This window comes from Ailuropoda melanoleuca, chromosome 8 (assembly GCF_002007445.2).
Source record: "Ailuropoda melanoleuca isolate Jingjing chromosome 8, ASM200744v2, whole genome shotgun sequence".
NCBI lineage: Eukaryota > Metazoa > Chordata > Mammalia > Carnivora > Ursidae > Ailuropoda > Ailuropoda melanoleuca.
In genome coordinates this window covers 92,978,344-93,006,095 of record NC_048225.1, presented here as the reverse complement: position 1 = coordinate 93,006,095, position 27,752 = coordinate 92,978,344, and the positions used below count along the sequence as shown (strand labels likewise).

Genomic DNA, 27,752 nt, shown 5'->3' with positions numbered 1-27,752 from the left:
GGAGCCCTACATTTTTATTTTGCACCGGACCCTGCAAATTACATTCAACATTTATATCAAAGTGGTGCTGTTAGGCTTAATCTGTGGGGTGTACCCTAAAGGCATGGAAATCAGTTTCTGATTGTTTCGATAATATCATTTGTCTTTGATGGAACTGCGTTATCAACTGTGTAATAAACCAGCAATAAAATAGCTAATGAACGGTTTCTTCCCATTATTAACCCTTTATAATTCAGTCTTATTTCATGAAGCTGAAAAGATTAGCATAGCTGGCAAAACATCGCTAAGAACATTGCTAAGAGTGCAGGGCACAGCAAACACCGCTAATTCATATTAAACATCAGACGTGTAAAAAAAAGAATCCATCAGAACAAATGTAAGTTTCCTTCAATGGTGGAATATGTTCCAACAAGTTTTAGCCTGGATCAGATTTCTCAAGAGGAGCACTATAAGGAAGGAAGGAAGGAAGGAAGGAAGGAAGGAAGGAAGGAAGGAAGGAAAGAAGGGAGGGAGGGAGGGAAAGAAAGAGAGAGGAAGGGAAGAAGAGAGAAAGAGAAGAAAAAGAAAGAAAGAAAGAAAAGAAAAGAAAAAAGAAAAGAAAAGAAAAGAAAAGAAAAAAGAAAAGAAAAGAAGAGAAAAGAAGGAAGGAAGCAAGCAAAAAAAGAGGGATTTTGTGGTGGCATGGTCCGTGCACCATAGGTATTTACCAGCACCCCTGGCCTCTGCCACGAGATGCAAATAATGCCCTCCCCACAATCATTACAATTCCTGTCTCCAAAGACTGCCAAATGTCCGCTGGGGGGCACAGTGGCCCCTAGTTCAGGACGATTGTCTTAGACAGATTCATGAGATGGAGAGTAAAATACCATCACGGCTCTCTCGAGCATCAGACGAATGTTCTCTCCTCTGCCTGCCATGCCCGTGAGCCACAGACACAGACGCCCTCGACTAAGAGATCAACAAATGCAAGAGACATAAATATAGGAAAACTAAAGTCTTTTATTTAGTGAGAAACAGGTGGTGAATGACAGCCAGCTCAAACACACTTAAATAGAATAAAAAGGAAGAATACAGACATCACAGAGATGAATTTCACAAGAGGTGACAGATTTCCACTGCAGACCAATGGGACATTTATAAGCGAGATGTCACAGTATTGGTGGCCAATTTGTATCCAATTAGGTTTTCTAAGCTCAAGAACATTTAAAACCTTACAACTAGGCATGACAATTTTAAGACCACTCAGTCGTTTAAAACTTCTAAGTGCTACATCTGGGTATTTTTTTTCCTAACATTATTTTCCCCCCAACATTCAGAATGTCATGTTTCATGTTCCAGTAGTAATCACACAACAGATTAAAAGCCCAACCAACCAAGAAAATGTCAATCTTTCTATAAAGAAAGAAAAATGAAAGGTGTGGACACAGAAGAACCGCCAAAGCAATTCCAAGGTATCTTGCTCCCTATACAGAAAGGCACGGCTCACGGAACCAAGTACGTAAGGCTACAGCAGTTGAACATCAATCTTCAAAGGGCGGGCCAGGCTAACTACCGGGCACAGCTCTGGGTCTCTCTGTTAGGCTAGCGCATGCCCAGAATCTGTCTGCTTTTCAGCTGGTAATTTTTTTCAATATCTGACAACGCTTGAGCGCGGAGCTGAGCAGCATGAAGCCTTTTCTTCAGGTCTTTGCACTTGGATTTGGAGGTGAGCAGACTCTCAGCGTTCTCACTCCTCAGGACGTTCTCTTTACTTTCCCCACTGAAATGAACTTTCTTCTTAATTATGGAGGATGGAAGATCGAAAAGTTCTTTAGAAAGAAAAGAGAAAGGGTTTTAAGTTCAACTCCTCCATACTTCTCAGACTTCTCAAAACCATTTATTCTTTCCGTTCACCTTTGAAATCTGGGGACCTGCGTTATTTTCTCTGGGCTAGGACGGTAGGGCCATGATGCTGGCAGAAATCAATCCATTTTTTAACCCACAGCATTGAAAAACTTAATCCTGGAATGCGCCAAGAAACATATTCTCTTAACAACACAGCGTCCTGCTCTAGCTCTTTTCAGCCTTTGTTCAACCACTGTCAGGGCAAGATGTAAATAAACTCTTTCCCTGGAGGAGCAGACCTGGCAGGACCTTCGAGAATTCTGGAACAACAGGTTTGATGCATGAAACTCACCCAGATAAAGATGTTTCTTTGCTCTACCACAGTGATCATAATTTCAGCCTATTTTGTCTTTGTGGGTAGCATAAGGAGAAAAGCTGGAATAAATAGTCTAAAAATACTGAAATAAATGGTAGGTAGCAATACTGAGAAAAAAGAAGATATTTCAAAAGAGATGAAGCCCAAGTTTTATATAAATCTTCTTTCATTTACTTCACTCACTTCTTCTATGTTATTATAGCCATCATACTGACTTAAGTAGGTATCTTTTTTTTGTCTGTTCCAGATACAAAATGCTGTCATGCTCCCTGAAGTGACCAAATTCTCTCTCCATATACTCCAGATGGAAAGGACACCCTTCACCAATGCTGCCCTCCATGGTAGTAGGGAGCCATAAGAACTCTGCCTCAGTTTCCCTGGAAAATTCAGATACTCAGTTTTTAAAACCAACAAAAACATTCTATAAGAAACAATTTATGTCATAAAGAAATTTAGAGGAAAGAGGTTTAACGCCGTGCATTTTCTATCATCTTAAAGAGCAGATTAAGTTGGATGTAGGGTTTCTGTGGCCCGGAGAAGGCCCGTTAGAGGTGGCTCACTGGTGGGCGCACCAACCGCGTCTCACAGAGCAGAGCGAGGGCACAAGGCCCGCAAAGGCAGGGCGCTGGGAAGGCTGACTGTCTGCGGACGACACCGAGTAACGGGAGGAACACAAACAACGCACGGAGATGTCAACCAACCGAGTTTTGACAAACCCATTTCAATGTGAAGGGTCTTAGCAAAGATCCCAAAGTGATGGCTTAGTCTATGATCGGTTCATCACACCTCTTCAGCCATACTTCCTATAAAGGCGGTGGCAAAACGGAGAGAAATGTAGAGTTTTGATAAAATACCCAGAGAAAAATCTGAAATGCACAACATTTTTAAAAATGTACCTAACTTTTAAAAACAAATATCAAAAACTACACACGCAGTTTGTTGAGGTGAATAAAATTGAAGATGCAATCATCATGACTCATTGCCTCGAGTCTATGAACCAGGAAGAAAATCACTGCTATCACAGAATCATTATTATTTCCATCGAAATGCGTATATTCAATACACTCCATCTTAAAACGGGAGACTCTGTCAATTGCAAGGGCTGCCAAAGCCCCAGGGCAGCAATACTGGGGCCACTCCTTTATGGGGGGGGGGAGCCTCTGTCGGCAGAGCTGATTCTCATACCTGGACCACTCGCCAGACGCAGGAACTTCTGCTCCTTCAGCAGGCTGTAATTCTTCAACAGACTTTCTGCCCTAGCCAGCTTGTCCTCTGCCAGTCTCTCCCGAACACAAAGCTCCCGCTCCTTCTCTTTAAAAAGGCAAGGGGACAAGAACAACGTTAACGGGAGGCAACAGGTAGAAGACAGTCCACACTTGGCAATCTCCCCGCTTCTCCTCACTAAGACCAGCGGGCCTCACCGGCGCTGGGAAGGTTTTCTCACCAGAGACCCCGGTCAGCTGTTGTGCTAGGTTATAACTCAGCCCTTCAGTATGCGGTGTGTTGCTCGGGTTTTCTCGTTAAGGACCGGTTTAAGCACAAATACGAAGTTAGCGTCAACCTTTGGTCATGTTGTCTTAGAGGAACCCGTTTGGGAAAATAAACAACTAAAGCCTTCTCTGCTCTCTACGGAGAATGGGCAATGGTCCATTTTCTGGGCACTACCTGACCTCACAGAACAAACCCTCCTTCTTGTTCCGGGTGAGTGACAGCACCCAAGTGGAAGAGAAAAAAACCGCAACTCAGGAGGTGCTTCTTTAGATCAGGAACAAAGGCCAGTTTTTAAATTCATGGCCCAGAATTCAGAAAGCTCAGATTTCAGTTGCTATAAGAAACTACAGAACACCGGGAAAAGTTTTAATAAAAGGTTTGTTTTACAAATTCTTTTGACAAAAGCATCAAGAAAAGGTTTCTGGGTGAGCATAGATCATACTTCTGCAGAAAGCACATCTCTGGGCCCTATACGACCATCATCGGAAAGTAAAACAGTCAGGAATGCATTGGATGCTTTGTAAGTTCATTTAAACACAAACGTATCTATAGTCCCCGTTGGCCATAAAGTTGCACAAACAAAACCAAGTGAGCCGCGAGGGTGGCAGGAGACAGTCGTCATCCCCTCCCTTATCCCTTAATGTTGACGTGAGGCCTCCCAGCTGTCACTACCCTGCATCGGGGGAAAACCTGGGTAGCGGCTCGTACTACAGGGGAGGGGACACACTTCCACCATCAAGAACACATTAGCACCCCATCAGTGAATACTCCTCCGTGTCTACGGACCTAGGACACCTTGCGCTTTACTGAGTTTCCTGAACGTGTCGAGTCCCCCACTCAACAGGATTTTACACCTGGACTGTGCTGGGGAAGCCACATCAGAAAGTGAAAGTGATGGCTTTTATTATGGAAGGCAGCAAATGTGAAAACCCTCTTTTACAACGGGAAAAAAATTCAGGGTAAATACAGGAAGGAAGGGAAAGAAAAAGTAGCTCCACGGGACAGCGTAACGGCTATGTGTAAGGGTCATCACGGTCAGTAACCAACCGTAAGAGCGACCAAGCTCAGAAAGACGCTCAGCGTGAAGGTGCCACGCGCTTCACTTACTATTTTACAATACGTGTTTTGGTTTCTCAAATATTTATAAGAATGTTCTGGTAGAACATACACGTATCAAATACTCTGTTCACAAACAGATGTCATGCACATCGAACCACAGCGCTCCGGTGCGCTGCCCCCATTCGGACTTACGCTCCAGCCTCTCTTCTCGAGCTTTGAGGGCTCGCTCTCGCTCCTGCAGCTGCAGCTCCTTTAGTTTCTGCTCTCCCAGCACAGGGCTGGGATCCTGCAGCTTCTCTGGTTCTAATCGACGCCCCCTTCTCTCGGGATTTCTTCTTTGCTCTTCTGCAACCAAGTCTGCTATCAAAGGATTCTCAAGAATTTCTTCAACAGACGGTCGGTGGTAATCCTGGGGGGAAGAATGTTCAGTGTTATAATCAGATTTCATAACACAATAAACACTCATCCTAACAGAGCAGGTGCATGAAAAATGGAATACATTTCCAAGACGAAAGAAAGGACTCCTTTATGGATGGGTCTAAAACACCTAGAAAGGTTAAGTTCACTGGGGGCTTTATTAACCCATGAGGTTCTGGGTCCACAAGGTAATGCAGATGTGAGCTTACCTTTGTTTCCCCTTAACCTTTCTAAAGAAAGTTCAGTCCCTGAGCCGGTGCTTGGTGGCACTGCTAGGTCTGCTCTAGGGCACGCCCTGCCCTTGTATCTCTGAAGAGTCTCTCTGACTTTCAGTCGTGTTAGGTCACCATTACCCTCCTTTGTAATTCCATAGCATTGAACTTCTGCTCTTACATCAACCTGACCCTAGGACATCTCCCTCCCCATCCCATGGCCAGATTCTTTCCACCTAATCTCTTTATTTATTTCCGCTCAACTCTTTCTAGCCAGCCCTCCCCTGCCCCACCTCTGGTCTCTAATCTCTCAAGTGGAGAGAGAGGCAGGGTAATGAAGTCTTCTTAGTGGCCCCTTCCCTTACCACCTGCCACACTGAGGTAGACAAGGGAGCTGAGGGTTTGGAGCTTTTCTGCAATCTTGCTTTGCTACCAGCCATCTGTTAGCAGGGCAGAGAGAGGGAGGAGACATAAAGACAGCACAGAAGGTAGGCCAGCAAGGAGGCACAATTTGCCAAATTTACATTTTCACTGGCATTAACAGAGTAGATTTAGCTAAGGAAATACAGCTAATGCTTCTTCAGTTTCAGTGCTCCAAGACAGAAAATACACTACTCCACAACGTAATTGAAAGATCGAAACAGACAATATAGTCTTATACTCTTTACCTTTAAATTTAACATCCTCGTAATAATGTCATTCAATTCATCAGAGTAACGATAGGGAATTCGCCTGAATTTGCCTTCTCTGATCTTCCCAGCTAGTTCTTTCTGGTTGAAAGCTGTAAATGGAGGCCTGGGGGAAAAATGTTTTTCATGTAAAAATGAAAATAAAGAGTAGGAACGAAATCAAAAGCACAGCTGAAGCTCCAGTTTGAATTTAGGCTTCTTCTGGGATTGTCTTGCAGCGAAGTTGCCCGACCTTGGCGTTAGACATTTAGGGTCATGTAATGCTTGTTAGGGGGGCTGTCCTGTGCATCCTACTACATTTTGCAGCACCAGTGGCCTCTCTGCATGAGATACCAGTAGCTACCTGTAGCTGTGACACCCAAAACTGTCTCCAGACGCTGTCAAATGTCCCATGGAGGGCAAAATTGTTTCCTGCTCCCTGGCTGAGAACCACTGCTCTACAGAATAGTTTAGAAGGGAAAAAAAAGAAAAAGAATGGGAGCTCTTTCTTGTTCTCCAGATCCCCAGACCCCTCCCCTAGATTTTTGTTGCATTTCTTCCATGGGCCTGACCTGTGTGCCCTCCCCTTGAGCTAAGCATCAGTCCAGCAAGGGCTGCATCGAGCCAGGTGAGGAGTATGAAACAGTCCCAGGGTTACACCATCAATTTGGAAATAATTTTTTAACCTGTCCATCTTTCCAAAAAACTTTTATTTATTTATTTATTTATTTATTTATTAATTAACATACAATGTATTATTTGTTTCAGGGGTACAGGTCTGTGCTGTCCATCTATCTTAATTTTAACCCAAGGTATGAGTCTTTCAGACTTGAATAAGCACAGGTGCTCAAAAGGCGGAACCCAGTGAAAGGTGACAAGCCTCTGTGACTGTACCTCAGACCAGAACGCTGTCTTCATCATACTTACATTAATGCACACAATTCATACAGCAAACAACCTAGTGACCAGATATCCGATTTCTCATTGTAGGACATGCGATTCATTTGTTCCTAACGGAGGAAGAAAGGGCAAAAATGTAGGAGGAGTTAAACGTTTACTGTTTTAAAACTTACAAAATGACCCAAGACAAAAATGGAACCTGTACGTTTGGTAATATTGACTCAGAGCAAAAAAAAAAAAAAAAAAGGAAAAAATTTTATATTATAAAATATTTTTATATCTGCAACAAAAACATCAAAAAGGCTCATTCAGTTTATGTCAGATCTTGTATTATAATAACAAAAGACAGTGCTTTATATTTTATCTTCAAATTTATAATGGAGAAAAGGTAATGATCTTATCCTAATATACTTTGTCCCATATAATTCATTCACTTATTTTTCACTCACAAACGTTATTGTGTTACAATGGATCAGGCGCTGATAATTCAAACCTCTACCCTCGAGGCATTCATAATCTAGAAACTCCATTTTAAAAGAACCAGAGAAAGAAAAAGAACCAGAAAAAATTTCAGAATAACCAAAACATATATCTGGCCCACATTTAAATGGATATAGACATAAATGGCTAATTGATTTATCCATTTATATATTTTCCCCTTAGTCCACAGTATAAATCACAGTATTAACATTCTTATTTTCTAGTTTAATCATTTGCCTGTCTCCCACACATACAGTAATAGTCCACCATAGTTCTTATTCTCTACAGAGGGCACAGAATCTAGTACCAAAACCTTCAGGAAGCTTCTTGCTGTTTTAAACCTTCAGGAAGCTTCTTGGTGTTTTAAACTCCCAACAGGTGAGTCTGATACCACTTCCTGACAATCAATGCCTTAGGGAGGGCTGAACTTATCTAATTACAAGAGCAGGAGGGAAAAGGAACAAAAGAATTACACAGGTTTCAAATTTTCCAAGAACCACTTCTGGAGAATTTTCCTTTATGTTAAAGGCTTTCTGTTTGGAATCTGATCCACTGAGAAAATGACACGGTTCTGGCAATGTCTAATCTTAGTCAAAAACAAAATTGTTAATTTACAAAGTTTTATACTAGAGTCAGATTGGTGAAAATAACTCAAAAAGATTTGGAAAATCCTAGAAATGTTTGTGAACTGTTAAAAAAAATGAATACATCTCCATGTTGATCTGCTCAGATTTCATATACAACACACTGGTGATAGCACTTACTGCTTCAAGCTTTTCAAGAGCCATCAGCTAACATCTAGAGAGTCATAAACAGTTCCTATCCTTTGACCTAGCAATTTCATTCTGAGAGCTACATGCCAAGGAAATAACCAAAAAGAAAGAAAGGACAATTCACACAAAGGTATGCAGAGCAGGGCTTCTTAGAAGGGTAAGAAAGTTTGGAAACAAAATATCCAGCAACAGAAGGAACGGCTACATAAGGTGGGTGGGCTGCAGCTTTGCCCCCGGAAAAGGCAACCAAAAAAAAGCACAGTACAAGAAGCTAACACTGTACAAACGTGCTATCTGAGGTGACTCCTGAATCTGCCTGCACAAGAATCATCTACAGAGTCTGTTAAAAGGCGGAGTCCAAAATGAAAAGTGGAAGGGGGTGGGGTGAAGCAGCATGCAAGAACCAGTCCAGAGATCCAGATTCACTGGATTTGGGTTTGGGGCCCAGGACTCTGCATTTTAAACAAACCCTCCAAATAAGTCCAAGCTGGTGTACAGGACCCATGGCACTTTGGGAAATGTTGCTCTTGAGGCCAGAGACAAAAGCCATTTCATCTTTGTAATCCCAGCACTTGGCAGTCACTGAATAAAAGCTTCTCTTTAGGGGAGCCTGGGTGGCTCAGTCTGACTTGGTTTCAGCTAAGGTCATGAATCTCAGGGTCCTGGGATTGAACCCCGAGTTGAACTCGGCACTCAGCTGGGAATCTCCTTGAGATTCTCTCCCTTTCCCTCTGCCCCTCCCTCCACTCATGCATTCATGCATGCGCTCTCTCTCTTCAATAAATAATCTTAAAAAAAAAAAAAAGCATTTCACTTTAATTGCTGATATAGAGGAATTTAACAGTCTGGTGATCCATTTGGAAAAACAGAAATCTAAAATAAACAACACTATTAATCCTTGGCTATTGTGTATTTCTAAGCAAACAAATGAACAAAATCTCAATTTCCCTGCATTTGAATGCTTAGCATTAGGATGTTTAAAAAGTATCTAAATTCTGAAGTACTTACAGGAGACATGTAGTAGGGCGTGCCAACAAATGTTTTTGCAAAACTCGTATCATGGTTTAATATTCTAGCTAGCCCAAAGTCCCCAAGCTTAACATTTTGCTTGCCATCCAGGAAAACGTTGGCTGGTTTCAGATCCCGATGAAGCACGGTATGATCACCATCACTTCGTCTGTGACATTCCTTTAGGGCCAGAGTCAACTGAGTCATCACACGAAGAACAAACTCTTCATCTAAGTATTGTCTGAAACCAAAGCAGTTATACAGCATATAACTTCTGAACAAAACCATTAAAAAGATGGGACAATGTGAAGTATCTAGTTTGTTTTCAAAGTGTACAAATAGGGAAAAAAACCTCTTATTTTCAATAAGAGATATGGGTGTTGATTCACCAGGGATTTTCTAAAGTGCTATGGACCCACCAAACAAATACAAGAACAGTCTTCCACATTGCTAAGTACTTCATCCCCAATCCTACAACAGAATGCTTAACAGAAATGAAACTTGGCCTATTCTCAGCTTAAGTTTAAAAGATTAATTTACCTTTCCTTTGTTCCCTTTGTAATTACACTAGCCAGGTCCCCTCCTTCACAATATTCCATTACAATGTACAGTGTTGTGTTGGTTCGGTCAATAATTCGATCATAATAACGGACGATGTTTGGATGTTTCAGTTCACGGAGTAAATTCACTTCAGAAACAAGCATCTGTTTCTCAGCTTCTGTCATGGAGCCATAGTCAAGTTCTTTCCAAACTAATATCTGAAGTAAGAATTTCCAAGGTGTGAATGAACTCATTATATTCAAAGACAAAGAATGAACATTCTAACCTCTGAAAATTGTAAAAGGCACTTCTCTATTAAATAGATCAGACGGTCGTTATCATCTAATTTAGTTCAATGAACATAAGAACCCCTGCGTTTATTTCCATAACTTTGCCCTAAATTTCAAGCAATAAATGATGCAATGGGAGAGAGGGGGATGAGGCATACTGGGCCTCCTCCAACCTCCTACCCTCAGTTGCTTTGTGGCAGGTGGGCGGAAGGTACTGTGGTCAAAGCTGGGGCAGAGGTAGTCAAAGTTCCTCATCATTCCAACCAGTCAAACTTTTCCAGGGTGAGAGACCCTAGTAAAGATCCCTCCATCAGTAGCCAGGCAGTTTGCTCTCCATTATTTCTTCCTGTATACGATCTACCTACACACACTGGGAAATAAGACTCCAATAATCCAAAGAATGGGTATTTTAAATGAGTTCTGACTGCAAGACAAAATCTCCAGGTTCTGGTGGTCCTGCCTCTTTCCCAGGTCCAAGAGGACTACTCTACTCTCAAAAGAGCTCAAGACAGCTACCTGTCACTAATGGGAGGCCCTTAGCAAGTCAAAGCAGGAAAAAGGAGGAAAAGGGAAGAGAAAGGAAAATAGAAAAGAGAGATATCAAAAGACGCAGTCTTCCAGCCCTTGAGCGACCCAGGACAGACACAGACCTGAAAGAGATGAGCTCTTCCAGGTACCCCGCCTTGGAGACCCACAGCCCCAGGCCTCTCGCTCCCCGGCCTCCCAGGGCCCCGAGGGCGCTCGCAGCAGGCGGGCGGAACCGCTGCGGGGGCGGAGACACGGAGGTGGCCCGCGCTCACCTTGCCGTCGCTTTTCCTCCGGATCTTCTGGCAGCGGCCATAGGAGCCCGTGCCAATGGTGTACAGCACCTCGTAGTCCTCCGCCCGAGTGGGCATGGCCGGGCCCTCCGCAGGTCTCCTGCAGGTCGCTCCGCCGGCTCCGAGACCCCTCCGAGCCACACTACCTATATTGCCGCTCCAGTCTCCAGCCCGGTTTAACCGACGCGGGCCCTGGCCTGGAAGCCTATTGGCCCGCGGTGAGGTCGCTTCGCCTCTCTGATTGGTTAGAAGAGCACAACATCCTAGGCATCTTGGGAAAGGCGTATCGCTAGGCAACCGCGTCGGCGTCCCCCTCGGCGTCGGCTCCCCCCTCGGCGTCGGCTTCAGCTCCCACCCCTCCCCGCGCCCCGTGGGGGAAAGAGGCGGAGCTAAACCAAAGGAAGGCGGGGAATACAAAGCAGGTGTAGGCGTGTCTCCGCCAGTCTGTCCCTCCTGCTGAGATCGCCAAGGTTATCGAAGTCCCGCGACCTCTCTTCGGACTACTTTGCACTCTGCCGCCACCAGCTGCCTTCCGACCTTTGCACTATGACCCCTCACACTACCCACTCTCTTCTGCACACGCCCTCCTCTTAGGTTCCTGAACCCTGAGCCTGGGCGGGATCACGCTGAAGACGTGGTGGGACCTGAGTGCTGAGACGCAAAGTACAGAACCTCTACTAAAGGTGCGTGAACGGGTTCAGACTATGGTCGGGGACTGTGCCAAGCACTCTACATGTGTTGTCTCGTTTATTCCTCAACACAAACCTATAATGCAGGAATTAGTGTACTTTCCCATGAGGAAACGGAAGCACAGAAGAGTTAGATTACTTGCTTTAGGTCCAACAGCCAGGAAGAGAAGAATCAATTTGAAAACAGTGGATACTCATAGAAATGATTTAAAGCTTACACATGACCTTAGGGCGTAGTCACCCTAGAGGGACTATATTCTTGAACACTAAATTTAGAGTCCTGCCTAACATGCACAGGATGTATGCAAAACCTCAGTGTAGAATATGGAAGTCCTTGATATTTTGGAATATCCAGGAGAATACAGTGGCTTTCAGGCAGAGACAGTCAGGTTTACCTTTAAGACTCCTACAAAAAAATTTTTATTAGAAAAGACTACCACGTAGGTTTTTTGGGGTGCCAAACACATAATTAATTGGCAAAACTTCATAAGATATAGCCTTTTCTGGGCGCCCAGCTCACCTAGTCAGATGAAAGAGTCCCATTTTTACTGGAAGAGGGGGCCAGCCCTGAATGGAGGAATAGTCCATTATCAGAAGGCAGTGCATAAGTAGGTCAATTTTCTTTAAATATCTGTTCAGCATGGAGTTGGAAGGAACTTGATTTTCTACTAATAAGAATTACAAACCTCTTTCTGTTAAAAATAAGTAATTTCTTACATGCACTGAATATAGCATAATTAGAATTGACAGCCAGAAGCATTTTTAAAGTAACATTCAATGACACTGTCTTACCTCAAGGGAATAGGACCAATTTAGGTTTGAAAAGTTATGTAAGGAGCCACAAGTGTCTGAGTTAATTGTCATTGTATTTTTTTATTTTAGTACTTCTTAAAGATTGACATTCATTGGGCTCTTTGGCTGGCCTGCCCTAAATCCAGTCCTGCACCTTGTCTCTGGCCACTCTTCTGCTCTCATGTTTTGCCCCGGTTCCCCAAACCTGGCACACTTTCTCAGCTGCCACCACCACTGCCACTATCAACTTTGTACCTGTTATTCCATTTGTGTGGAATACTGGACAAACCCTAAGGACCGGCCAGAGTTAGTCCATACCACTGTGTGGGAGTAAGGGGCAGGACAGCCCAGAGCAGAGACCTGGAGGCCAGAAGCATGTGGAAGCCAATCAGGAACACTTTACAGGAAACACCCCTTCCCCCATCACTTCCTCTCTCCTTCCTCCGTTTTCTGCCAATTTTTGAAGACTCGGATTGCACCCGGTTTCTTCCCTGAAAATTTCCCTGACTGCCTTCAACCCACGGTGGTCTCCCAAAAGAGGAATTAACTGTGTTTTTTACGCATTCAGAATATGCCATTTACTAGTCTGTATCACTAGTTTCTCATGTAATATCCAGCTTCTCTGACCTATTACAGCAAAAACTCATCCTTCAACAAATATAAATTGAGACCCTGCCAGGTGCCAAAGATCCCCCCGTGAGGAGGACTCACATGCAGCCCTGGAGGCAGAGGAGTCAGATGTACTCGCGTGCCCGTGTGCAGAGAAATTCAGCCATTGCAAATCGTGGGAAGACTTAAGAAAATAGAGAACTGAGATAGAAACCAAGAACAAAGAGCTGAGCAGTTCCATGAGAACAGGGCCAAGGCTCGAACTTCTCGCTCACACCCAGGGTCGAATTCACTGTCTTCACATTCTTGCTCCTGTGGTCAGTTTTAACTGCAATGTGGTGAAATCCCAAATAAAGAGATTATCTGTACTATGTGTGCTCTGCTCATGAGACACCAACTCATTTTGAAGAGAAGCTAGTTGGAAGACTAGTAGGTCTCTCTACGTAACATGTTTAGAATCAAGCTCCTGATCTTTGTTCCAAATGTGTTCCACTCGCTGTCTTCTTTGTCTTAAGTAACCAACGCATAGGATTTTGTTGTTGTTTATTTTGTTCACTGCAGTATCTCCGGCTCTTAAAACGTGCCTGGAACGTAAGTGGGCACTCCACTGGCATTTGTACGTTGAATGAATGAATGAATGAATGAGTGAATGAAGGAAGGAAGGAAGGAAGGGAGGAACAAATGAAGGAACAAACAAAAGAACAAGCCATACCTCAGTGCCCTCTGCCTCCCTTTTAATGTTACGTGAAAGGCCCACTAGAGGGCTGTAAATCACTACACAATAACCGAGGTGTTAGTACACGCACACCAGTCCACCTGCAGGGGCCTGTCCTGACAGGAAGCTCTGAGATTTGCATATGGAACATTTCGAGCCTCAGACAAATGCTTTGTGTGTTTTCTTTCCACAATTCCCAGGAGTAATCTGAAGTCAGGGATTATGGAAATTCTTTAAAGTGCTTACTTAATAAAGATTTCTAGAAAGAGAAAAAAAAGGAAAGATTCTTTGTTTATAAAAATCAGAAGCTAAAATATGTTTCTGAAAAAAATGTGCATGACATCATATGTGCTGAGTAGATAACCGTGTTCTAGAAAAAAAGAATGAGGTGTTATGGAGACTGGCCCTAGCAGTGACACACTTTCATATAAACCAGAAGGGCAAGATGCAAGCTAAGAGACAGCTTTGGATTTAACGTCAGGAGAGAAGAATATGATGAGAAGCAGTTTATCTTTGAAAACCAAATAGCGTTTAGTTCTGAGTGCTACCACATTGTAATGAGGGATAGTGTGTCCAAGGCTGAGTTCTCTTCAATATAAGGATCAAGTTTCCGACAAAGAGAGCCATTCACCAGTTTTACATGATTTTTCATAATGCTTGTAAATTAAGGATATCTGTTATCTCTGAGGATATTGAGGATATAAATTGGTAAAGAAGAATGTTAAAACTAATCTCAAATGCTGAGGCCATAAGGTATTTCTAAGGGACTTTAGCCACTTCTAGAGAACACTCTCGATTCTCCCTTCAGGGGGCAGCAGAGTGAAAGTGTAGAAGCAGGGGGTTTGATGTCTAGGAGCCCCTTTCTGTTTTTGCTGAGCTGTGTCATCTAGGGAATCTGTTCCACCTCTCTGGGCCCTACAAAATGAGAGCATGACATTAGATGACCTTAAATGACCCTTTCAGCTTGACACGTTATGATTCTATCTCAATTTCCAGAACATCCACCAGAACTGTCAGAGCCAGGACTCTTGGTATGACCCCAGGTGACAGTTTTTTATTAAGTAGCAATGTCTGCATTAGATTTCTCAACATCCCCTCTCTCTTCATTCTTTGCCTTTACCAGCAACACTGACTGAACGACAGACACAGTGAGAGGTCCCCCTGGAAGGGCGAGACAGGTGCAGATCAGCTATCCCTATGCAGTGCGAAAATCACGCTCAGAGAGCTTTCCCTAAATGTTCAGGGAGCCCAGAAGGAGGAGCCCGGATCTGATGAGGATGGCAGGGACTGCCAGCCAGGGCAAATGTTCCCGGAAAGGCAGCATTTGAACTACATCTAAAGGACAGGCGGGAATCAGGAGGAAAGGGACTGTGGGTAAAAGCAGGGAGGCAAGGGAGGGGCTGCAGTTTGGCAAAGCAAAGGGTGCAGTGTGCTTACCTTGTACAACAGGTGAGCAGGACGACCCGAGCGCAGATGCAATCTCCTGATGGAATCCCCGTGGAGGCTTTGAGCAGACGCTCATTACCAGACTGTGCTCTGGAAAGGTCACTCTGATAACACCGTAGAACGTGAACGTGGAGTTTATGGTAGGAAAACCCAGGCGATATATGATACCAACGGAACTGAGGAAGTGGCTGTGGGAATGGAGAAGGTGGTGGGGGGCAGACCTGTCTGGGAGGTAGATCAGATGTACGTAGGGGAGGAACGAGGACAACTCCCAGCTTGAGTGAGCAGATGGGTGGTGGTGTCCTCACTGCTGGCGTGGGGGACACTGAGCTCACGTTCAGCCTCAGGGCCTCTGGGGGAGCTGACCAGTGGGCAGCCAGACACGAAGTTTCAGCAGAGTGGTCTGGGCTGGAGACAAGAGCTGGAAGTCGGTGGCGACAGAGGTCAGGTGTGGGGATGAACAGGCCCTGAGAATGGCAGAGTGATAAGGGAGATGGGAAAGGAGCCTGGAGGGCATACTGGGCACGAGGAGGCAGAAGAGCCAGCAAAGGACACCAAGAAAGTGACCAAAGAGGCAAGAAGCAATAGGGAAATAACTTGTAACCCAGCTTCCAACCCAGGAAATGGTTTTTTAAAAATGTGGGCGTGGTCCACAGTGCCGGATATTGTCGAAAGAGCAAATAAAGTCAGTGCAGAAATGGAAACACTGGATTAGGTCATTCGGAGATCCTGTGACCCACCTAGGAGCATTTTCTTCTTTTAAACAAATTTTTTATGAGAAAGAGATAGTGGAGGGAGAGGGACAGTGGAAGAGGGAGAGAGAGAGAATCTTAAGTAGGCTCCACTCGCAGCGCAGAGCCTGACATGGGGCTCGATGCCACGACCCTGAGATCACGACCAGAGCCAAAATCAACAGTCAGATGCTCAACCAATTGTGCCACCCAGACGCCCCATAGGAGCATTTTCAAGTCGAGTGGTGTGGAAGCCAGCAGGACCAGATGGTGAAGGAAGATAATGTGTGGGGGTGTGTGTGTGTGTCCTGTGGGGCCCTGCCTTTCTGCCCGGCCCTGTCCCCAGAACGAGTGGCCTTCCCACCCTCCTTGCCCCACTCCCCTGACATCAGCCTGCGGCTGCTTGCAAGTTGCATGCTCATGACAGGTGCCTCATGGAGCTCACGTTCCTCACAGCACACACCTTCCCGGTGGCCACGGATGAGGTTCCACGGGAAAGGCGAGGATCGTGACCAGTAGCCCGCAGAGGCCGCGGAAAGGGCGCTGTTGGCCTGCCTTTGCTCAGTGAGGAGGCTTCACAGGAAGTCAGAGGAGGAACTTCTGTTTTGACTTTCAGGGGAAAGAACCGAAAGTCTAGGCACCAGCCTGGGTCTGCTCCGCGGGCAGGGCGCGTCATGAGCTCCCCGGGCGCCTCCCATCGGCAATGAACTTGAGTCTGGGTTCAGTCCAGGAGGAAGTGCCCCACACCCTTTCGTGGTTTCTCAGCGCTCATTCTTTGACCAAGCCCCGCCGGAGAGTAGCTTCAGGGCTGCAGCCTGTAGCCGGGGAGGACAACCCGGGGCAGACGCAGAAGGGAAAGCCTGTGGCGACAGGTCTCGCGTGGTGACTGGTCACTGAGCTCCGGCCAGCCCCGGGCCAGCACCGATCCCATCTCGCAACTGCCCACGGGGAATTCAAAAAGGAGGAACTGGCGGCACAGATACGGCAACTGTGAACTCAGGGTGCTGAGTGGCAGCCCCCGGTGGCGTCCGTCCTCCGAGCGATCAGGATCTTGACAGCCAGTTTGTGTGGCTGGCCTGCTTTGGTCCAGGACAGAGGGGATTTAAAAAAAATCAACGGCAATGATCCAATGTCTAGAGAAGGCTCGGCTCTAACCGCTGTGCCGTGAGGCCTGGCATCTGCCCACTGACCAGACCTCGCCCCCTCGCTGGACCCCCGAGAGCTCACCCACTGCCACAGTGTGAACGTGGAGAGAGGGTGGGAGGGAAAAGCAGGGCTCTTGTGTTCCTCCTCAGCAACACGGACCTGAGGCAGATGCCGGCCCCACACACCCAAGCTGGATGAGACGACGGGCAGTTACCCAGGGCCCCGGAGCCCCGGGTCCCTCCCCTGGAGAAAAGGGGGACATAATGCCTCCCTCACAGGGTTTCCCTGAGGGTTGGGTGAAGTCATGGGTGTCGTGTCTGACCTGCCATAGATACCCCGACGTGATCGCTACTATGGTTTATAGTAGAATTCTCTTGTTACGGAGGGAAACACAACACCAGACGTTCAGCTGACTGCTGGGCTCTGTGACAGGCATTTTGTAAAAAGATTTTATTCATTATTTGACAGAGAGGGAGACAAGCAGGGGGAGAGGCAGAGGGAGAAGCAGACTCCCCACTGAGCAGGGAGCCTGGTGTGGGGCTCGATCCCAAGACTCTGGGATCATGACCTGAGCTGAAGGCAGACGCTTCACCGACTGAGCCACCCAGGCGCCCCCGTGACAGGCATCTATGTGATCTCCAGCCGCCTGCCCTGGCCAGCATTTCAGATGACAAACACTGCCCCAGAGGGTCCGGCTCCTTCACCTCGCCTCTGCGTTGCCTGCTCCCAGGTGGCACTCTGCCCTGGGCGGGTTCTCAACGTGGCATTCGAGGGCATTCGAGACAAGAAGAGCAAGGGCCAGGCACAGCTGTTTTCAAGGTGGTTTTAAATTCACTTCCGCATTGCTGAGCAGATGTAAATGGCTCCCGGGTGCCTGCCACCCTTCTTTGGCTGAGCTAACTTTCTCTCTCTCTTGTTTTCTTCTTCCTCCTCATTACCTGTCCAGGGCAGACAGGCAGCTGAGGGGAATTGAGGGGAGGAGATGCCCTGGTCTGTGGCCCTTCAGAGCTAATTCCCTCCCTCACGGGCCTCAAATTCCAGAACTGGCCTCCCTCTGGTCTGAGACACATTGCAGAGACCTCACTCTTCCTCTCTTATTTTTCAGGAAACGTCTGGAAACTCCTCTGGGGAGATCTGCCGCATGGCCTCTGGAGTGAACCCTAGACTCCCATACATTCTTCCAGAGTCCTTCTTTTGCTGGATGTTATGAGAAATGACATTCATCATTCTCCCAAATACATAATTTGAACCCCAAGCACAATGTTCTTCGTTAAATCCCTGCCTTTAGAGAACGCAACACATGAAATCAGAATTTACCACACAAGTAATTTAGGGAAGGGGATTATTTGTGACACAGACCACTCATCACTTTGTCAAAGAACTTGCTACTGATTACTTTAAATGCCAGTCTTCCAGAGTATTCTTAAGATGTGGTTTCATTTGAAAGGTATTCTTTGCACTTTTGTTTTTTCTGGAGCAATTTTGTGGTGCACAGAGAGAGGACCTAATTGGAGGAGGTTTTGGTGACTGTCAATGTATTATTACTCTTCAGGCCTGTGTTGCCGCCCTCACAGTGCCCCCCACCCTGGGCAGCAGTGGAGGGCCGCCCTGGAGTGTCTGGTGAACTGAGGCCAGGGTTACACCTGGCATGGCTGATGTGGCTTGGGGGAGCCAGGAATGATAAAGGCCACTCATCCATGTCACACTCTGGGCTACTCACTCTTCTTTACTCTTCACCACATAACCATGGTTGGAATGTTGGTTTATTCCCATTTCCCACAGAAGAAAACTGAGGCTCAGAATGGTTAAGCCTAAGACCTCAGCCCACCATCCCAGTTCTCATCTGAAGAAGAGAAAGCAGAAATGGGCCCACTCACCCTACAGATTCTTGGAGGTCTGGCTCACTAAACCCTGAGAAAGCCCCCCATGCCTCCTCAGACCACTCAGAAACTATATGACCCCTGCAAGGAGTCTGGTTAGAACAAGGGCCTACAGGGAAAACAAGTCAAAGGGCAGCATGAGCCTGGTTCAGTGGGAGGGCCGTCAGCCTTGACAGCCACACGTTGGCCGGCATTTGTGCAGACGTGTGTTTGTGCACACAGGGGCAAGGGTGCAGTTGGGGACAAGGGTCATTTCTACAAATGGAAAAGCTGTAGTCTCCTCACAGCCTCACCACAGAGAAAGGAAAGCCAGACGAAACCTGAACGACTGGACCACAGCAAGCCCTGCCCCAGCAGCGAGCCAGTGAGGCACTCCCTGTGAGAGATGAGAAGAGCCACCTGGGCACATGAGGCTGGGGTGGTAACGAGACAATTCAGCATCGCCCCTTTGCTTAGGGACCCCGGCTGGAGGCAGCACCCCTCATTCTGCAATTCTGGCTTGCTTGGAGCTGACCCGGGTTGTGGCGCTGAAAGCCTCGCGTCCCTGGATACCCCTTGGTCCCATGCAAACTGGGACAGTTGGTCATGTGGCTATGGAGCTCCTCTTTGCAAGCACCCCAGCCTGCCCATAGCCAGAGCGGTGTTGTTGGTAAGTGGTGCCAACCCTTGAGTGTGGTCCTCGGACAGCGACCACGCCGTCCTCTGGGGGCTTGTTAGAAATGCAGACTCCCGGGCTGCTCCCCAGACCTGCCCTTTAACACAGAGCTCGGGTGACTCCCGTGCAGGCTCAAGTTGGGAACAATGACTTCGGCCTCGCTTTGCTCGGAAACGCCACGCGGACAGCGTCTGCTTCTGAGGCACCCTTTCCTGGGAGCCCCCGATCAGACCTGGGCCCAAGCTTTGGGAAGGCCAGGAAAGCACTCGACCCAGCTGGTCGGTGACAGCCTCTCAGGGAGGCTCCCGAGGGGCAGCAGGCCTGCAGAGCGGCGGCGCCAGCCTTTTCTCCCTGAGAATACAGGGGAGAGCAGAGCCGGAGGACTGGCCTCGCATCTGCTCTAACTTAAATATGGAAGACGATGAATGCGTCCAAGCGTTGGCACCGTAACTTCATATGATTAGCAGGACAGTACGGGCGACGCCTCCTATCTGATCTCAATATCCTATGGTTCTCAACTTGAGTGCCGATCAGAAGCCCTATGGGGCTTGTTCTCCTAAAAACAAAAATGCCAGGACCACACCTGGGACCTTCTGCATCAGGGTCTCTGGCGAGGGCCCGGGTTTCTGTGACCTGGGGACATCCCACCAGTGGTTCTGGGGGGTATCCAGGGACCAGAACCGCTAGGAGCACTGCCTGCAGCCGGCTCAGCCCTGCCCTGTCTCTGCCATCCTGCCTGTCACCAGATGAAGGTGTCCTTCCCTCCCTCTGGAAAGCACTGAAGAGATGCCTGGCCCCTCACCTATGTAGTCCAGCATACTCTTTTGGAAGAGGGGTGGAGGTGGGAGAGAAGGAGAGGATGGTGAGAGACTAGACTCTAGAGGACCCAAACCTTGGGGGTGCCTAGATGTGCAGTGTCCCAATATAGAAACCTTGACCCCATGACTGAAAGATTCACAGCAAACTTCTGCTTTCTGGGGAACAGACAGGTTCCTGAACGTGCCTCAGGACCTGACTGACCCTTGAGCTGGGTTTTGAAGGTCAAGTAGGAGTTAGCCAAGGAGCTGAGGCCAGGGTGGAGGGTAGTGCCAGGGGCATAGAGAACAGAGGGGCAGCCGTGGGTGTGTGTGACGATGCTATTCTAGCAAGAGGCTGAAGCAGGCCTTACAGGTCTTGAATCTTGGGAGGTTATGCTCCATCCTGACGGTGACAGGGAGCCACTGAAGGGGCTCAGCAGGAGGAAGGGAGCATCGTCAGATGTGCACTGACACAGACCACATCAGGGTTGGAGAAAGATTCCATGCCCAGAGGCAGGGCCTCCAAAGAAGAGATTGTTGTGGGATCCGGGGCATTTGAAGGCCCCTAAACCAAGACAATAGCCACAGAGAGGAGAGGACACCCTCCGATCATGTTTAGAAGATAGAACGACTGGGCCACTGTGGCTTGAACGTGAGCAGTAAATGGGAGGGAGGAGTGGAGACAGAAGCCCAGGTTCCTGGATGCACCACCTGGCGAATGACCGTGCTGCGTAGACATCAGCGGGAAGGAGGGAAGCCTGCGGAGGAGGGGGTCAGGCCCTCCCACTGGAGATGCCTTTGTGCAGTGGACAGACGACCCGGGGAGGAGAGAAATAGAGATCTGGAGTCAGCAGCAGGTAAATGACCGTGTGGAAGGCCCAGGAGGGAGGGTGGGGTGAGAGGGGGGTCCCAGGCAGAGTGAGGGGAGCAGAGGGTCCTGGACAGGCGGACACCAGCCACGTAGGGTGTGTGGGCGGGGGCTGTCTACTTTCATGAACTTGGGATTCTGTTGAAACCAAAACTGGCTCTATTCTGCTCACGGTCAATGAAATGAGGAATGGTGCCTGGGTCAAAAGCAGTTCTCCATCAAATGGCTTGTTTTACGTCATTATTGGTGGCTGCTTTCCTTAGGAGCTGTTGGTAAAAGTCTTAAAACCGCATTTCCTGAGCTGGCTTGAACGAGAAAGGAAATCACAATACAGAAGCAAGTTAGAAGAGCCCCCCCATTCCGCACGCCCAGGGCCTCAATGGGCCTTTGCAGGAAGTGAAGAAGGGTCTGGAACGAGCGGACCCCAGGCCAGAGGAAAGGCTCAGAAGGGGTGGCACTGCAGCTGCTCAGCCAGGCCCACGGGGTCCTTTCTTCCTGTGCCACACCAAAGAGGTGCAGGGAGGGGGAGGTGTTGTCATTTGCACCCAGGACAGGAATCGCGGGAAAGGGAAGGCTGCAACGCCGGTGCCAGCCCTCTGTTCCCGTGGCCACTCCGGCTCTGGCCGGTGTGCGCTGGGCAGGCTCTCGAGGCCGCCGGCTAGAGGAGGACGGCCGTTTCGGGCAGCACCTGCGGGGTGGGGCTTGCCCCCGGGGCCCCCTCGGCCCTTGGCCCTCAGCCCTTATCTACCCACCCCAGGGAGCAGGTGCAGCTATGAAAGAACGAAAGAATGCCTGGGTGTGATCTCCCGTCCACGGCTTGGGGCCAAGCACCCTGGGTTTTCCCACAGCCTCACTTTCACTCCTGACCTATTTTCCTCAGGGATTTCAAGGAGGAACCAACCCCGCTGACACCTGGATCTTGGACGTCCAGCTTCCAGACTGTGGGGCAGTTTCTTGATTAAGCCACCCCGCGTGTGGAGTTTGTAACGGCAGCCCCAGCAGCCGGTTTGCCTCTGTCCGGTGTGAAGAGGCGACCTCTTCCAAGAAGGGACAGGGGGATGCCGAGGGTCCCAGAACAGTTGTTCTTCTGATGTATCTGTCCGGCCAAGTTAACAGTCCAGCTTCTCAGCAAGTCCCGCTCCTCCCTGCTCCCGGCCTGTCCCTGAGTCTGTCCCGAGCTGGTTCATTCACTTATTCACGTGCTGGTCCACCATCGCTGGTTTACTGGGGCATTCCGTTCATTCTTCTTGTCCGCCTTTTGTGAGCCAGCCACTGTTCCAGATGCTGGGTGTGCAGTGGGGGGCCTGTCCTCAGGGCACTTCCGTTGCAGTGGGAGCCAGGGCATTAGCAGTGACAGGAGCAAGGTGCCAGGAGCGGCTCGCTGGGGGTCTTGCTGTCCCAGCGAACCCTGACCCTGACCTCCCGCTTCCATGTGAGCACAAAGAGGGCTCGGGTGTGTATAAACAGCCTCGTCACGCTGCTAAGTGTTCTGCGGGTCATGAGAGGTTGTGCATCGCGAGTACAGATGGGGACCTTCGTGTGTGCCCCCTCTGCAAGCCCCGTCTTGGGGAGAGGAACGAGGGACTCTGTGGCCCCGGTGGCATGGATGTGTGACACCCGCCAGGGCTGGATGTTCTACGTAAAGACCACAGGTGACAACACCAGAGGGTCGCCGGGGACTCAGGGGGTCTCTTCAGGAGATTGGGGGTCGCAGGTGTTGTGCAGGGCAGGGCGACTCAAAGCATGCCTCCTGGGATCACCAGTGCCACCTGGGACCTTTTGAGAGATGCAAATTCAGGCTCCACCCCAGACCTACTGAATCAGGAACTCCGGGGTGGGGCTCCCCCGGGACTGCTGATGCGCCCAGAAGTTGAGAAACACTGTTACTGGGGACAAGCGTGGCTCTGGGGGCAAACGGGTCCAATTTGAGAACTGGCCTTCTGCTTACTGAGGTTTTGTTCTCTTATATTTAATAAGGGCATAAAAAAAAGCACCTAACTCCTCCCACCAACTTCCAAAGCTGTGAATAGTGTACTAGATAATGCGTGTGAGTGTGGGGTCCAGTACAAAGGCAGGAAACACTAGCTAGTTATTCTTTTATTATAATTATTATTTTCCTATCTGCTTATGGAAAGCAGGCCTTCCTACCCAAAGTGTTGGAGCATCGGGAGCTGGTTAGAAACCCTCAGCGTGACCCCAGCCCTCTCTCAAACTGGCTGCCTGGCTGGCTCGGTGCTCTCGCCACCCAGGAGGACTGGGGAGGCTGGCTTGCTCGGGGCCCTAGAGGCCTGAGGGCTTATAAGCCAAGAGTTGTCAGGAATCTGGGCCCCAACCTGCTCCAGGAAGTCTGGCCTAAGATAAGGCAACACCATCATTACCCCCCCAGACAGTGCAAACTCAGGGCCTCTGCAGGATCCAAACAAGGAAGCCTGGTGGCATTTTGGGGAGGACAGGTTCTGAGGGGAAGAGCAAGGTGCTCAATAGGTTTGTGTGTGAAGTGGAGTCAGCCATAAAGATTTCCTAGGAGCCGGGGCGGCCCGGGGCTCCAGGCACCAGGGAGGGCGGGAGTGTGGTCTTAGTGTTCCTATTGTCCCACCGACTTCTTGATTAGGGCTTCCCTCTGAGCACCTCGCTTTGTGACCCAGAGAGCAGAAGGTTGTTGAAAGCTGTAATAAAGCTCCGAGCTTGAACCAGCTTTGCCGCTGCTGGGGACAGTTCAGAAAGGCCACGGGAGACATGCACACTCAGCGAGCTCACAGGCATTTCCACGGGCATTTCCTGCCCTGCCCCACTCCTTCATCAGGAAGCTTTACTGGGTGAGGCTGGACTTGGGGGTGGGGGGGGGGCATGGCCTTGGACTCCCAGGCCTGCTTACATGGCACGACCAGTCCAGCCTCTTCTTGCACAGGGGCCGAGGTGGGGCCTACACACCTCATCCTAGGACTGAGGCTTTTCACTAGCTCCTTTCCAAGATTTCCTGGGAGATAATCCAGGTGTTGGGCCAGTTTGTCAGGATCATGAAGAGGCTGGGATACAGTGGCCTCCCCTGAGCTCAAAGGGCTTTGGCCCTATCTGCACGGGTGACACCTTCCTGGTCTGCTCTTGAGTTCAGTCTCCTTCTGTGGTGGGCTCTGACCCCTTTCCCAACCGTGACCCACCCCAACCCCTGCAGAGATAACTATCAGCGATATTCCCTCAGTTGGCTTTCCTGGCTTCCCCTCTGGGGCTCACCGAATGGGGTGAGAACACTAACATTCCCGCAAAAGATATGCTCGGGCACCGACAAATCAGAGAGAGGAAATAAAGGTTATATATTCCTGTCAACCTTCCATTCAGATATATATTTTCCTCCCATCATCCTTGCTTTTATTTTATTATTTATATGTCTCTATTATTATCTGGATTCTTAAAAACGATCTGAAATTGTTTAGGAAAAAGACATTTTTAGTGGTAATCTACTTCTTATGTCAAAGGGGGATGAGATGTGGGGAAGAAGATTAACCCCCAAGTCAGGCCACAGTCACGGCTTAGACACAGGGAAAGGGATGGAGGGGTCTGTGCTGAGTTGACTGTTGTGACCACCCAGGTTCTTGACTCTCTTCCTTCCCGTCCCTGCCCCCTCTTCCTGGTCCCTCCCCAAGAAAGAGGGGCAGATGCCACTTGGGGAGAGACGTTTCTCTCCCTCTGCTCCTTTGCTCCTCAGGGGTAAGGGAAGAGCTAAGGGAAGCAGTTAGCCCCACTGGCCCCACCCAGGCCCTTCATGGAATGTGGCTTCTTGGCTCACCCACCTTCACACAACCTTCTGACACCCTCTCTCCCCAGCCTGTCCTGGTCTCAGGTCATTTGGTGGCCCCTAAGCCTTCAGCTGTGGGCCTATAAACCTTCCCCATACACTGGTACTCCGGTCTTCCGTCTGAGCCCATCGCCCCAGCCTCTAAGCTGTCTCCCCCCGAAAACCCTGGGCAGACTGCGCATTGCCGTTGCCGATAAACCCTGAACCCGAATCTACAGCCATGCACGCATCTTGTGTTGTTCCGGAAGGACTCGGGGCTTCGGGCTTGGTCTGTGTGATGTCTCTTCGGGAGAGAATGTATATGGCACGGTGTGAAAGAGCCCGCCCACTTGGGTTTGGTCCGCTGTCCACTGCGTGCCCTTGGGCACATCTCATCGGTCTTTGTTGGTGGTGGTTTCGTTGTGGTAAAGTACACATTTACCATCTTAATTATTTTAAGGTATACAGTTCTGTGGCAGGAAATACATTCATGTTGTTGTGCAAATCACCACCACCCAGCTCCAGAACTCATCTTACAAAACGGAAACTCTGGAAAGTTCTGACAACATGGTATAGCATGGATGAAACTTGACGACATTATACTAAGTGAAGTAAGTCACAGAAGGACAAATACTGCATGATTCCACTCCTAGGAGGTAACGAGAGTTGTCAAATTCATAGACACAGAGAGTGGAATGCCAGGGGCCAGGGGCTGGGCAGAGGGGGAAGTGAGGTGGTGGTACTGAATGGGGACAGAGTTTCAGTTTGAGTCTTGGAGGTTGGGTGCAGAACAGTGTGAATATATTTAACACAAATGAACTGACACTTGAAGATGGCTAAGGAGGTAAATTTTATGTTTTATGTAATTTACCGCAATTAAAAATTTTTAAACTAAAAATAAATTTTAAAAAAATGGAAACTGTACCTTTACCCCATTTCTATTTGCCTCAGTTTACTCATTTGTCAAATAGGAATAATCATTCTCCCCATCTTGGAGGGGTGTTGTAAAGATCCGCTGGGGGATGTATAGGAAGGGTTCACATCGGTGCCTGGCCACCTGAGAGCCCCATGTCAGCTCTTACTAGTGTTTCCTGTTGAGCAGGGTGGGAAGGGGGAGGTTAGTAGAGAAAAGGGACAGGGATGATAGGATAGAGTGGGGAAGTGTGAGGGAGGGGAGTCAGTCCCAGGACCTTGGGAATCTATCCCCCGAGATAGAGGAATTCCTTAAGGCTTATTGACCTGAATGCCTGGGTCCCAGAAGAACAGCTGAGTGGGCCGATTATGCAAACACTGATCATTTGAATTTGTGATCATGCATATACAGTAGGCTGGAATTTCGGAGTCTCCTACCTAGCAGAAGGGTAAGCTGAGCTCAGTTTGGGCACAAATCAGAGAGGTCGAGTACATGGGAGATTTTTAAATTTCTTAACGGAATAAACTACCTCCAAGCCCTGAAACAGGGTTGCTGGCAATATGGTTGCAAAGTGTCTTACCTTCCAGTTCAGTACCCTCAGAGCAATTTTGAAAAACATTTCCATAAAAAAAACCCTTATGAAACTATAAATGTAATTACATGTAATAAGAAAAAAATCAAATCCTTAAAAATCTGAGTATGGTCCCCCATTACATTGGGGTGTCACCTGGGTGAAGCCCGGGTTCCTGGACTCTCTCCTCCTTATAGCACCCCCCATGACTGCAGGACAGCAACTAAGCAGAGCCCCCCAGTCCTGTGGAAAGATCCAGCTGCGGATGGGCAGCAAAGATGAATGAAATGAAAAAAGGAGATTAGTCCAAAGGGTTTTAGAGCATCTGTCGGACCAAATGTTTCCTGATGTTTGTATGAATTCTCTCGGGCTCTTGCTCCAAGGACTGTAATGACCTCATTCCCCGCTGACTTTGTCCTCCAGCCAGACCGCAGGCAAGCCCAGGTGGTCTTCTGTTGCAGGAGCTGAGGAGTGGGGACAGGCTGCCTCCTGTCCTCAGGGTGTGTGTATGGATGGGGGTCAGTGAGCACAGTGCCTGGGTGTGAGGGCTGTGGGACCCCTCAGCCTCTCCCCCTTCCCTCCGTCCTCCATCCTTAGGCAATGGATGCGGCAGTAAGGCTGGGAATGCTGGAGATACCGGTGCTTTTCTGTTCTATAGCTTTATCGGGTTTAACTGACGTACAATACATGACACACATTTGAAGTGTGCATTTTGAGAAGTTTTGACATACATATACACCCATGAAACCGTTACCAGGAGATACATATCCACCCTCTGCACCCTGTGCCCCTCCCAGGCAACCACGGATCTGCTTTTTGCCTCTATACATTCTTTCCATTTTACAGAATTTTATTTAAATGGAAGGGTACATTATGTCCTTCTTTGGTCCAGACTCTTTCACTCTGCATCATTATTTTTTCAGATTCATCCATGGTCACGTGTATCACCTGTTCATTTCTTTTTAATTCTGTCATTTGTTTATCCATTCGAGTGTGGATGGGCATTTGTAGACAAGACTTTGTGTGGACAGATGCTTTCATTTCTTCTGGGTAAATAGCTAGGAGTGTAATAACTGGATCATGTGATAAGTCCATGTTTATTTAAGAAATTACCTCACCGTTTTCCAAAGCGGCTGTGCCATTTTATGTTCCCACCAGCAGCACGCGAGAATTCCAGTTGCTCCGCATTCTTACCAGCATTTGCTGCTGAAGGCCTGTAATTGTATACATTCTAATAGACGTTCACTAGTATCTTGTGGTTTTGATTTGCATTTCCCTAACTAATGATTTTGAGCCTCTTTTCATGTCCTTA

The 27,752-nt window shown here is 48.2% G+C and overlaps 1 protein-coding gene and 1 long non-coding RNA gene across 3 annotated transcripts; one reads left to right on the top strand and one right to left on the bottom strand.

Moving 5' to 3' along the window:
• Window positions 1-979: 979 nt before the first annotated feature.
• Window positions 980-15,852, bottom strand: NEK2 (NIMA related kinase 2). The gene is made up of 9 exons (XM_002917177.4): window positions 15,099-15,852; window positions 10,839-11,093; window positions 9,749-9,966; window positions 9,209-9,449; window positions 6,975-7,057; window positions 6,048-6,174; window positions 4,943-5,159; window positions 3,386-3,511; window positions 980-1,808 (listed from the first exon to the last, which is right to left on the bottom strand). The coding sequence occupies exons 2-9, from the start codon at window positions 10,932-10,934 to the stop codon at window positions 1,582-1,584; spliced, it is 1,335 nt and encodes a 444-aa protein (XP_002917223.1). The 5' UTR covers window positions 10,935-11,093; window positions 15,099-15,852; the 3' UTR covers window positions 980-1,581.
• LOC117803437 lies at window positions 11,278-27,752 on the top strand. Of its 2 annotated transcripts, XR_004627301.1 has the most exons (3): window positions 11,278-11,539; window positions 18,090-21,173; window positions 22,065-27,752. It is a non-coding gene; the product is annotated as an uncharacterized LOC117803437 (long non-coding RNA). The 2 variants fall into 2 exon arrangements; XR_004627300.1 differs by lacking the exons at window positions 18,090-21,173; window positions 22,065-27,752 and adding an exon at window positions 12,974-13,314.

Coding starts and splice junctions, on each gene's coding strand:
- NEK2 (XM_002917177.4), bottom strand. CDS start 10,934: ATGCCCACTCGGGCGGAGGACTACGAGGTGCTGTACACCATTGGCACG. Junction 9,967..10,838: donor GGAGGAAAAGCGACGGCAAG/GTGAGCGCGGGC, acceptor TTCTTACTTCAG/ATATTAGTTTGGAAAGAACT. Junction 1,809..3,385: donor GCGTCTGGCGAGTGGTCCAG/GTATGAGAATCA, acceptor TTCTTTCTAAAG/AACTTTTCGATCTTCCATCC.